The 13,076-nt window shown below is 46.7% G+C and overlaps 1 protein-coding gene across 1 annotated transcript in view; it reads right to left on the bottom strand.

The window, feature by feature from the left end:
* The window catches only part of ZFAND3 (zinc finger AN1-type containing 3), a 270,967-nt gene that overhangs the window by 49,668 nt on the left and 208,223 nt on the right, over nt 1-13,076 (bottom strand). The window contains exon 5 of the mRNA XM_063444125.1: nt 12,139-12,306. Coding sequence (XP_063300195.1) covers nt 12,139-12,306 — 168 coding nt within the window. The remainder of the gene's footprint in view (nt 1-12,138; nt 12,307-13,076) is intronic.

Genomic DNA, 13,076 nt, shown 5'->3' with positions numbered 1-13,076 from the left:
CTTTGGAAAGTTTAAGGGCCGCCGCCAGCTCTTCCGCCGACAGGGGACGTTCCAGTTCTTCTCGCATTTCCGTGGTCAATTTTTTATCTAAGTTGCGTTCTAGGAACTCAGTGATCTGCCGGGAGCGCAGGGCTCGGGCAGCGTCTGATGTGGTTTGGGGTATATTGTACAGTTCCGTGTAGTAGTCTACAAACGCTTGTTGGATCCCGACGGGCAGACGGGTTTCCGTCCCGACCTTGGGTCTAATTTTATGGATGTGGCTCGCCCTCCTCCGGTCTCGGAGCTGGCGGGCCAGCAATCTCCCGCTCTTATCGAAGTGTTCAAAAAAGAACCTAGCCGATTTCCTAATGGTGCGCAGGAGGCCCTGGGCTAGAATGTCCCTCCTCTGTTTCCGAAGCGTCGTCAGTCGGAGGAATATATCCTCATCCTGATTTTGCTTGTGGGTTTGCTCTAGTGTCGCGATTTGCGAGTTCAGTGTGTTTAGTTGTCGTGTGTTGTCCTTTTTCCGCTGTGTGCAGACCTTTATATAATGACCCCGTATGACACATTTGTGTGCCTCCCATACTGTCAGCGGCTGTACATCAGGGGTAGTGTTTGTGTCGAAATACTGTTGCAATGTTAGTCTGGCCGGGTCAGTGTCCCCCAGGTGTAGGAGCATGTTCTCATTTAGTTTCCATTGTCTTTCAATGGGTTTGTACAGTGGTGATTGTATCTGGACCGTGATCGGGGCGTGGTCTGACCCCGCCATCAAGCCTATAGTCGCCTTACGGAGCAGTGGCAGGGCTTCTTGTGCCACAAAAATGTAATCAATCCGGCTATAACGCCGGTGCACAGCCGAATAATAGGAGTAGTCCCTACAGTCAGGGTTAGCCGCCCTCCAGCAATCAACTAGTCCACATCGTGTCAGAGCCCTCCCGGCAGCGCGGATGCAGTGACCTGGTATCGAGCTTTCCCCTCTAGAGGTGTCTAGTCTAGCGTCCAGTGGCATGTTAAGATCTCCTGCCAGAACTAAGAGTCCCTCCCTGAATTTATCTAGTTTCGCAAGAGTTTTGGCTAGGAAGGCGTGTTGGTTGCGATTCGGGGCATATAGGCAGGCGAATGTGTAAGAGTGTTGTGCTATTGTCCCCTTTAGGAACAGGTATCTACCCCCTGGGTCTGGTAGTTGGTCAGTACATATGAACGGGATGTTATGGGAGAATAGGATCGCCACTCCCGCTTTCTTTTCATCTGGGTGGTTCGAATAGTATCCCGTGGGGTATCTCCCGTTTTTAATGGTGGGTGCCTCCGATCCCCTGAAATGCGTCTCTTGCAGGAACGCGACCGAGACACGCTCCGACCATAGGGTGCGGAGTATTTGGGTTCGTTTCTCGGGCACGTTCATGCCTCTAACGTTATTTGACCAAAGAGTGAGTGGTGCCATTTCAGCTTTAGGGCCCATCCCTGTCTGCACGGGGTGTGGGGGGGACAGTGTCGTCAAGGAAGGGGGGGAGGGGTATGAGTGGGGATGGGGCGTACAGTCGGGTCGGTGTCAGTGGGGGTGTCAGTCCGTGTGGTAGGTAACAGGTACTCGCCTCGGAGTTAGTCGCCCCCCGGTGTTCAGTCCCCTCGGGGTGTGTCACCAGAGTTGCCTCCGAGTATATGTATAGCGCGAGTCAGTTACAAGGGCACGTGGGTCGCCCGTACAGGTGTGTTCCGTCGTGTGTGTCACCTTGCTCCCCTGGAACCCAGCACACTGATCAAGATTAGTCGGAATCGTCCCCATCAGTTCGGGGGACTCGAATGGGGCAGTGCCCCGTAAACCGCCTAGATGCCTCCCTAGGCTTTAATGGCCCCTTAGTGGGTACGAGTTGTAGCGTTTCAGCTCAATAGTCCCCATGGGGACCGGATGCCACCTCGGGCTCCCGCCCCGGCCCTCCCTCCCCCAACCAACGGGAGCTGTGGGGTGTCCCTCACTCCCATGTAGGTGCGTGTGCGGCCAGAAGCAGCTTAAAACTTATAAACAATAGAAACAATTTAAACCTTAAAGCAGTACATTACAGTTCACAACATGCAAATTCCCCTTTAACCCCCCTCCCCAGGGGCCACTTCTCTCCCACCCGCTCGGCTGTCAGCAGGCCTTGGGCCGGGCTATGGTGCCTACGGACAGGGCTACCATCACGGGGTTAGGCAGGGTCTGGGGTGGTGCGCCTCCAGGCGTAAAAGGGCTCATTTAGGGGTGAGTCCAGGATCTGTCCCGGGACACTGCTCAATGCTAGCTGCTGGGCTTGTATAACGTGGGGAGTCCCTGCCCTCGTGTTTCCCCGGGTGTTCCATGAACCCACCAGATCCCCCCGCCCCAATCGTGTGATTCCCTCCCGTTTCAGTGTCATGCATTTCTGGACTGTTCAATAACCGTAGGGGCCCAAAGTAAGGGGTCAAGTACATACCCAGCGGGTCGGCAGCAGCTCCGGGTCTAGTAGCTGTATGCTGTATAGGTAGGCCGGCTTTCGGCGTAGACCCTGGGGGGAGTAAGGTTGTCCGTCTCGGTGCCGTGGAGTGTCAATGTGTAGGGCTGGGGCGTCGGGCCGACAGCCGGTTCCCCATTCTGTCGGATCCCGGCCCTAGGGTAGATCATTCCTCATGGCTGTCCGGGCCACCCCGGCGGAATCCAGCTCCTGTGAGGCCGGTGCCCGGTCTGTCACGTGGTGCATTCTGGCGCGTTGGTTGCCTTTCGAGGATCCAGTTTGACACTGTCACTGCTGGGAGGCCTGCGGCCCGTAAGAATCGTGGGACGTCCGCTGGCCAGCGCACGATGTGCCATGTGTTGCCCACCTTCGCCTGCAGGCTAAAGGGGAACCCCCATTTGTATTGTATCCGCTGATCTCGGAGCATGGTGGTGAGGGGGCGTAGAGCCCTTCTCGCTTCCAGCGTGAGCACAGAAAGATCTTGGTATAGGGAGATTTGGGCCTCCATGTAGGTGAGGTTTTGTCGACTCCGTGCTTCCCTCATAATGTCGTCCTTCAACGAGTAGGAAAGCAGGTAGCAGATGACATCCCTTGGCGGGCCTTCTGCGGATGCAGGGCGTAGTGCTCTGTGGGCCCGTTCAATGCCAAAGTCCGTTGGGGCCCTGTCCCCTAGGATGAGAGTGAACAGGCCCCGGAGGAGTTCCGGTAGTGCCTCCCCGGTGGACTCAGGCAGCCCGCGTATGCGGATGTTATTTCTGCGTCCGCGATTGTCCAGGTCCTCCAGGTTTCTCCTTAGCTCCAACAGGACGTTGCCCTGCCTGGTGGCGGCTGTCTCAGTAGCTTGGTGCTGCTGTATGTTTTGGGCTCTGTCTGCCTCTAGCTCTTCCACCCTGCGCTCCAGGGCTGTCAGGTCTCTCCTCACCTCCATGACCTCTTCCCTGATCGCAGTTCGGATTTCCGCCAGTAAATCAGCTTTGTCCGTCTTGGACATCATGTTTGCCGTTATTGCGGCTATGTCTGCCGCCATTTGCGTGAGGGATTCCCCCCTGGCCGGGCTGCTCGTGGGGCTCTCAATGTTGCGCTGTTCAGGCGAGGCCGGCGCCATTTTGGCCGCGGCCTGGTGCGCCCGCGAGTCTCTCTGAGTTCCGAGGTACCCGTCCATGGGTCCCGCGGTTCGGCTCGGCGAGCCCGTCTGGGAGGGTCCCGGGGTGTACGGTTTTCTGGATTTACCCATTTTGGGTCGATTCCGGCTCGAATATCGGTGCTATAGTGTGCTGGGGCCACGGAGCTGCGGTTAGATGCGTCTTACTCCATGCACGGTCCGGCCACGCCCCTCCATTTTGCAATATTTGCCAGCTTATATACAAGAGTTACTATCTCTCTCTCACAAGCCTTTTTTTTATATATTGTGCCCTTAATGCTCTGTTTTCTTTCTTATAATATACTACATTGGATACTATGGACTATCGCCCTGAGCTATACTGCCTGACAGTATTTTGCCAATTCACAAAATGGCGACATCGGGATACCGGAAGTGACGTCAGACGGCCTCCGATAAGTCACTTCCGTCTATACGGAACTAACTGCAAACAGCTGATCCAGCCGACACCCCCTAGACCAATACATCGATTGGATGAGAGACATACAGGGGACCAATCACGGACGAACCGCCAGATATAAAACTGGCAGAACGCGCACAGAAGAGGACACTGATTGAGAAAGCCTGTAGGTTCAGGCGAAACGTGTCTCGGACTGCTTTGGACGGCAAACATCTTATTTTGGGACTGAAATACTTGTGGTATTTTTAATTTGTTGTTTTTATATCCAATACTTTGGCTAATACATTTTTTATAATTTAATTCTAAATCCCATATTTTGCCGCTGTCCTGAGTTCTTTGGCTCTCAACAAGGTGAGCAGTGACTGACATTTTATTCACAGTTATAGTGAGGATAACACACTATATTTGTCTTATCTCTCCTTTTCTGAGCACTCCACATCTCTGCACTGAAGAAGTTCTGGTATTACCTATAAATACCTCTGCGCATGAGATTTGAGCCTATTCCCCTAAAGGCTCTGCACCATGTGAGCTACTCCAGCGGTTATGAAATCCATGTCCAATCATTCTCAGCTGGGCAAATGGGAGTTTCATATCAAGATTAGCCATAAGCTAGGTGTTGGCCATCCTAGTATAGGTTAGCTATGTATGGAGCCAGAGCGCACCTACGAAGATTAGGAATTGTATGTGGAAAGGGACAGACTGGATGTTGAGTGGGGAAGGCTTGGTCAGTGATTGTCCTCACGTTTTTTAATAAATCATTGCCCTGGCCTGCCCAACACAGTGTGTGTTTGTGAATGTGTCAGAATAACCCCTGATCAGCGCGGTGCCTGCACCTATGGGGCACTGTTTGCAATAAGTAGGGACACCAACGTTCGTTTAAGCAAAAAAAAACAAAAAAACATTTGTAACCTTGAAATATACTAAATAGCTTAACAAACGGTTGGATTTTCTGCAAATAAAAAACTTTTTTATTAACTTAACAATTGCTTGGTGAAAACTACCAGTATCCTTGTTTCGAATGTGTCCAAATCCTAGGACCGCGTGCTAAATCTATAGTATCTGTATTTTGGAAATAAAAGCTTACACAGCTGATCCTAGAATTCTCTCTGCTTCACGTTACTGGGTTTATTTATTGTATAACTTTACCAAAATGGGCAAAATGCTTTAATACATATCTAATGAGATATAAAAGGCTAGAGACTTCATTAAACTGTGCGCAGCGGCGAGTCCGCTGGAAGCCAAAATTGTGTCTGATGCAGGGAATTCCTAGGGGCTCGGCGGATCTCAAGACGTTACTTCTTGACTATCTAGGGCAACTGTAAATTAGGAAATTAATTATATCATTTTATTATCTTATTAATATGATTTTTGGCTCCTGGCTAAACCATTTTGATGAGCATTTATGGTGATTATTCAGCTATAAACAGAAAAATAACAGACCAATATCGGGAATTTCAGAAAAGCAAAACATGAAAAAAATACAAATCTCGGTTTTCATATTATTTCTTATGGAATGTCCACTAAAAGCACAATGTATCCCGAATGTTCGTGATCCCACATAACATCTTAAAAGGAAAGGACCCTTTTTATTTAAACGGTTATTTTCAGGAAAATCTCACACATATTAAAATGCAGACTGTGCACATAATACATAACCGATCAGATCCTAGTGCATGCCACACGGGGGTTATGTAAAAAATGGGCACATTCACGTTTACACCACTTTTGTACGAAAATGCCATTTTCTTATGTATCACAATGTTACTCCAGCCTTACACAATGGGGACTTTCTGTAAAGTGACAAAATAATCTTCCATTCAGCCACTATGTATTGCATTTAGTTAACGGGTGATTTTACCATAGGTTACATCCACAAAACAAGACTGTGGCAAAACCAACCTCGCCACTGTGAACTGGAGAAGCCTGGTTGCCCGCCTGCTGCCTTTGGATTATGGACCAGCAGTTAAACTGTTAATTTTACTGTGCAGAAAGATTTATTCCTTCCTTTCTGCACAGCCGTTCGGTAGATTCTATCTACCGAACAAACAGCCCTTTCTTAGCCTCCCCAGAGCCGTGGGAAGCCGGCCGGCGCCGTTAATTGGCCACCCAGAAGCTGGCGTGTGCCCTCCATTTACCTCTCTGAAGCCGCGGTTAACCGCGGCTTAACGAGCGTGTGCCGGCAATTGACCACCCAGTAGCTGCGGTTAACCGCAGCTTAATTGACTGTTACTGGGTGGTTGCGGTTACACCTAGCCGCCACACGATGGCGGTGTTCTGGATCTCCCCGGCTTTCATGCGCCAAACCCGGACACTGTGTCAGCTAAGCACCGCTGAGCCTCCAGCCCCCGGTTCCAATTCGTACCGATCTAACGAATGTATGTAAACTCGGGATTTTATGTTGGGGGAATGTTTTAACCCAGATAGCTATGCCATGGAGCCTATTCGTGTAATTAAAGACTCCATGGCTCCATGGCAATTAAACTGTATTCGTGTGATCTGAGTGCCATTCACCTAATAATGTGCGCTCAGATCTAAGCTATCTGGGGATATGTAGAAATGTGTGTTTTATGTACTAAATGTATCAGTATGCAATTTTATGTATTTTACTGTCTTTTTGTCTGCCATATGGGTAATGGAGTTTTGCCTCTGTCCTTGGAGATAATTAGATTCCTTTCCCAATTATCTCCAGGGCAGAGAGGAGGGATTGTGAGGCATTGTGGGAGGTAACTCATGTGTGATTGGTGTATTGTGTAATTGTTGTAAGTCCATCCCTTGCATGGGAGAATCCTTTATAAGACAGGTGTGTGAATAAATCAGGGAGTTCCTGCTTAACCCTCAAAGTGAAGTGTTGTCTGATTCTTGGGGGGAATTTGATTGTATGCCGATTGCCAGGAGTGTAAGCTGTTCATAGGGCTTTTCCTGTTCGGCTGCTTCCAGTGTTCGTGTGTCTCTTGTTCGGGAGTTGGTGAATTTGTGCAGTTTGCAGTTCGGGAGATTGGTGGTTGCAGTAGCTGCTTGTCTATCTGGAAGGGGATTATTGCCTAAACAGGTTTTACCCTCTTGTGAGCGAAACAGTCCGCAACAAAGACAAATGAGTAAACAAGTAAAAAAGATGCATTCAAGCCCTAGCCCCCAATCTCTTATTGTGTACACACACTATATCATACAGCATCACCTAATATAGACACTCCCTAACCCCCAATCTCTCTCTGTGTACACACACACACACTCTATCATACAGCATCACCTAATATAGACACTCCCTAACCCCCAATCTCTCTCTGTGTACACACACACACACACTATATCATACAGCATCACCTAATATAGACACTCCCTAGCCCCCAATCTCTCACTGTGTACACAAACACACACACACACTATATCATACAGCATCACCTAATATAGACACTCCCTAACCCCCAATCTCTCACTGTGCACACAAACACACACACACACTATATCATACAGCATCACCTAATATAGACACTCCCTAGCCCCCAATCTCTCACTGTGTACACAAACACACACACACACTATATCATACAGCATCACCTAATATAGACACTCCCTAACCCCCAATCTCTCACTGTGTACACAAACACACACACACACACTATATCATACAGCATCACCTAATATAGACACTCCCTAACCCCCAATCTCTCACTGTGTACACAAACACACACACACACTATATCATACAGCATCACCTAATATAGACACTCCCTAACCCCCAATCTCTCACTGTGTACACAAACACACACACACACTATATCATACAGCATCACCTAATATAGACACTCCCTAACCCCCAATCTCTCACTGTGTACACAAACACACACACACACACTATATCATACAGCATCACCTAATATAGACACTCCCTAGCCCCCAATCTCTCACTGTGCACACAAACACACACACACACACTATATCATACAGCATCACCTAATATAGACACTCCCTAACCCCCAATCTCTCTCTGTGCACACAAACACACACACACACTATATCATACAGCATCACCTAATATAGACACTCCCTAACCCCCAATCTCTCTCTGTGTGCACACACACACACACACACACACACTATATCATACAGCATCACCTAATATAGACACTCCCTAACCCCCAATCTCTCACTGTGCACACAAACACACACACACACTATATCATACAGCATCACCTAATATAGACACTCCCTAGCCCCCAATCTCTCACTGTGTAAACACACACACACACTATATCATACAGCATCACCTAATATAGACACTCCCTAACCCCCAATCTCTCACTGTGTACACAAACACACACACACACTATATCATACAGCATCACCTAATATAGACACTCCCTAGCCCCCAATCTCTCACTGTGCACACAAACACACACACACACACTATATCATACAGCATCACCTAATATAGACACTCCCTAACCCCCAATCTCTCTCTGTGCACACAAACACACACACACACTATATCATACAGCATCACCTAATATAGACACTCCCTAGCCCCCAATCTCTCACTGTGTAACACAGACACACACTATCATACAGTATCACCTAATATAGACACTGTCAGGATTACTGTTGATCCAGCATGCAGAAATAGTATCACACCTACGACTTAGGATAACGTCTAACCGGACGTTAGAATGGCCGGTCTTAACGTATCCGAGAACAGTCATAATATTTAGGTTTCTTCTACGAAGAAAGGTGAGGAGAGACAGTGAATAAGACACAGGATTAATCCTGCAAATTATTTTAAAGGGCCCAATAAACCTAAACAGTTTTTTTGCCTCTGACAGTCATGTAACCCCTGACTGCACAGGTTCAGGTTCAGACTGTACAGAAAGGCCAGGGGCAACAGGTTTGGAAAAGTGAGGTGCCAGTGACATATTCATACGTCTGGTTCTATTTCTTGTCATCTCCCTGTTCCCAAGTCGGTTATCTATATGCATCACATACGTGATGTATTAATTTAACCTCCCTGGTAGTTCTTTGGCAGCAATTTCACCAAGTATAGCTTCGGATAATCCCTCTTTAAATCCAGAGATTAATCCGCTATTAGTCCAGTCTACCTTAGAAGCCAGGGTGCAGAATTCTATGGCATAATCTGAGACAAACCGGTTCCCTTGTTTGATACACATTAGGGCAGTGGAAGCGTCATCCTACCTTCCTAATGGTTCAAACGTTAATTTAAATTCCGCCAGGAATTCCTGGTAATTACAGGCAATAGTCCTATCACTTTCCCATAATGGATTGGACCAAGCTAAGGCTTTACCTTTAGTTGGTTCATTAAGTACCCAATTTTAGCTCTATCCGTGGGAAAGAACCCAGGTGAGGCTTCAAAATGGTACTCAATCTGATGAAGATATCCCCGACATTCTTGAATATTACCTTCAAAATGCAGGGGAGGTGATAGGGAGAAAGTAGGTGCCTTATATACTACAGGTGTAGGTACAGTAGGGGGTGTAATTGCCAGAGGGACAGCAGACTGTAAATGAGCCGTATGTATTAGAAGAGCATTAAAAGCCTGGGCAAATTGATCCATGCGGTAATCATTATCCTCCAGTTTAATTTTGCAAGCAACTATGTGCTGACACAATTCTCTGGCCATGTCGTAATGTCAGGATTACTGTTGATCCAACACGCAGAAATAGCATCACACCTATGACTTAGGATAACGTCTAACCGGACCTTAGAATGTCCAGACTTAACGTATCCGAGAATAGTCAAAATACTTGCCGAGGTCAGGGACAAAGAATGAGACACAACGATTAGGAAAAGATAAAATTCAAGGATATAAGAATTCAGGAAAGCCAAAACGGAGCCAAAGTCAAAAACCAGAAAAACACAATCAGGAACACACTCTCGGATAAACCATCATAGGGAAACCACGACAGGGCACTTATCAAAAGTCAATTTGGGTTTAAATAACCCCCTTGAAGCTGTAATTGGCTGTATGTGGCCTCTCACCCCAAAACGTGTGTGCACGTCTATGACGTGACGTCGCACGAACATAAGCGCCATCTTTAATGTGGGCAAAGGCCTTATTAAAAGCCTTAATAAACCTTAACCTTATTAAAAGGCCTTATTAAAACCGGAACCGCAGCAGCCGCGCACACTGGCGACAGGGACGGAAGGCGGTCGGGTAGCGGTTTGCTGCAAGCAAGGTAAGTATTTATTGTTTCTGTCGGCGTGACCGCTGTGTTGCTGTGCGGCCACGCCAACAGAATCCTGCGGAACCGTGACAGATACTCCCTAACCCCTAAACCCACACTGTGTACATTTATCAATGTGTCTCTGACATTTCCACCTAATGTTCATCAAATAAATGGCATAATTTAGTAAATCTGTCAGGTTTTCTCATCGGTTGTGATCTTTCTGCACTGTGGCCATCATTTTTAATAAGTGTCATTTTTTTGTGGATACGATGGATTCATGGATTTATCAGATAGAAACTTTTTCCCACCACTATAAATTTTGATGGTTTTCTAAAAAGGAATTATCTGTGAAAAATGACAGAATTTATTATAAGGGAATTGTGACTTTTTAGATCACTTTATTAACCATAATTAAAATAATGACTGAATTTAGCCATATTCTCCAATATATCACACAGTCTATGAGACGCCATTCATTACTTGCATAGGGCGCCATCTAGTGTATGACATCCCATCACCACCCTGTATACTATAGTCTTTGGATACTTTCAAACCTCATGGATCTCTGATTTGTATGCACCAAATAATCCACTCATAGCACACAATGTTTAACATCTTATCAGATGTTATCTCAATAAGGGCTGATACACAGGGCTCTCTCACCTTGCTATGGATTGGGTTAGATTGGCTTCCATTAAAGACAGTCACTGGGCAGCAATAGCCTATTTTACAATATGATCACCCTAATAGATTGGGTTCCATTACAGGCAGTCACTGGGGGGCAGTAGCCTATACTACAATATGATCACTCCAATAGATTGGGTTCCATTACAGGCAGTCACTGGGCGGCAGTAGCTTATACAACAATATGATCGCCCCAATAGATTGGGTTCCATTACAGGCAGTCACTGGGTGGCAGTAGCCTATACTACAATATGATCACTCCAATAGATTGGGTTCCATTACAGGCAGTCACTGGGCGGCAGTAGCCTATACTACAATATAATCGCCCCAATAGATTGGGTTCCATTACAGGCAGTCACTGGGGGGCAGTAGCCTATACTACAATATGATCACTCCAATAGATTGGGTTCCATTACAGGCAGTCACTGGGGGGCAGTAGCCTATACAACAATATGATCGCCCCAATAGATTGGGTTCCATTACAGGCAGTCACTGGGCGGCAGTAGCCTATACAACAATATGATCACCCCAATAGATTGGGTTCCATTACAGGCAGTCACTGGGCAGCAGTAGCCTATACTACAATATGATCACCCCAATAGTTTGGGTTCCATTACAGGCAGTCACTGGGCAGCAGTAGCCTATACAACAATATAATCGCCCCAATAGATTGGGTTCCATTACAGGCAGTCACTGGGGGGCAGTAGCCTATACTACAATATGATCACCCCAATAGATTGGGTTCCATTACAGGCAGTCACTGGGCAGCAGTAGCCTATACTACAATATGATCACCCCAATAGTATCTCCAACTTTTCAGACACGATGGGTCCCGTCTAACAGCCCTAATATTTGGTGTAGTCCACAATGACATCATTGATGAGTGGATGAAGGCTCACCATTTTCAATGGAAATTTAATCGCTTTAATTTACAATTACTCATCTTGGAGCCACGAACATGAAATGTCTATAGAAAGAGCCGTGGCTGGTGTAAACAACACATTAAACTAAAAAGATGCCACATTTCTGCAGTCTTGATCATAAACCTCACAGTATAATTTTCATCTAAACTGCCCTATAAAAATGTACCACTCTATTTTTGCTGTAGTTATCTAGACTGTTTATAATCTTCATCCCCTCGGTATTTGCTATTTAATACTTGCTGGGGTGAATATTGCATACATCATGCTAGTCCTAGTGATCTCCCTGTACGGCTTCCTGAATAAATGAGACTTTTACAAAATCTTATTAAGAAGCGCAGTGGGAATGGCTTACCACAGCGACACGATCCCAGTTCCTGCTGTACCAGCTCCAATTTTATTTGGCAGCGGAAGCACCGGCGGCGACTCTTCTGTTTAGACCGGCTGCTGCTGTCGGGCCTGTCCTCGCTGTCTAGTAATCGAGGCCGTTTAATGGGGGAAGGGTCATCTTCTGACTGGGAATCTGCGAAAGGAAAACACTTTGTTAATGACCAAGAATTATCCTCAATAATTATATAAAACATTTATAAACCGGATGAAGCAATAGGTGGAGATAAAACACAAACACTTTACATTAGAATTAAGGTGTATCTGTCCTTTCCTGGATCTGCATATTCAGAAACCTGTCCCATCATTACCCAAGCTAGATGTATACAGTCACCGGTATTGCCATTGGTACCCAGGCCTGATTTATACAGTCACCACTATTGCCGTTGGTACCCAGGCCTGATGTATACAGTCACCAGTATTGCCATTGGTACCCAGGCCAGATGTATACAGTCACCGGTATTGCTGTTGGTACACATGCCAGATGTATACAGTCACAGGTATTGCCATTGGTACCCATGCCAGATGTATACAGTCACCGGTATTGCTGTTGGTACCCATGCCAGATGTATACAGTCAGCGATATTGCTGTTGGTACCCATGCCAGATGTATACAGTCACCGGTATGGCTGTTGGTACCCATGCCAGATGTATACAGTCACCGGTATTGCCGTTGGTACCCAGACCTGATGTATACTGTCACCGGTATTGCCGTTGGTACCCAGGCCAGATGTATACAGTCACCGGTATTGCTGTTGGTACACATGCCAGATGTATACAGTCACCGGTATTGCCATTGGTACCCATGCCAGATGTATACAGTTGATGTGGAATTATTAAAAATTATTATTGTACTGTATTGAATTATTGTACTAACTCCATTTTAACTTTATACTGTGACTTCCT

The sequence above is a fragment of the Pelobates fuscus genome, chromosome 2, assembly GCF_036172605.1.
Source record: "Pelobates fuscus isolate aPelFus1 chromosome 2, aPelFus1.pri, whole genome shotgun sequence".
Taxonomy (NCBI): Eukaryota; Metazoa; Chordata; class Amphibia; order Anura; family Pelobatidae; genus Pelobates; species Pelobates fuscus.
This window is presented reverse-complemented; position numbering and strand designations above follow the sequence as displayed.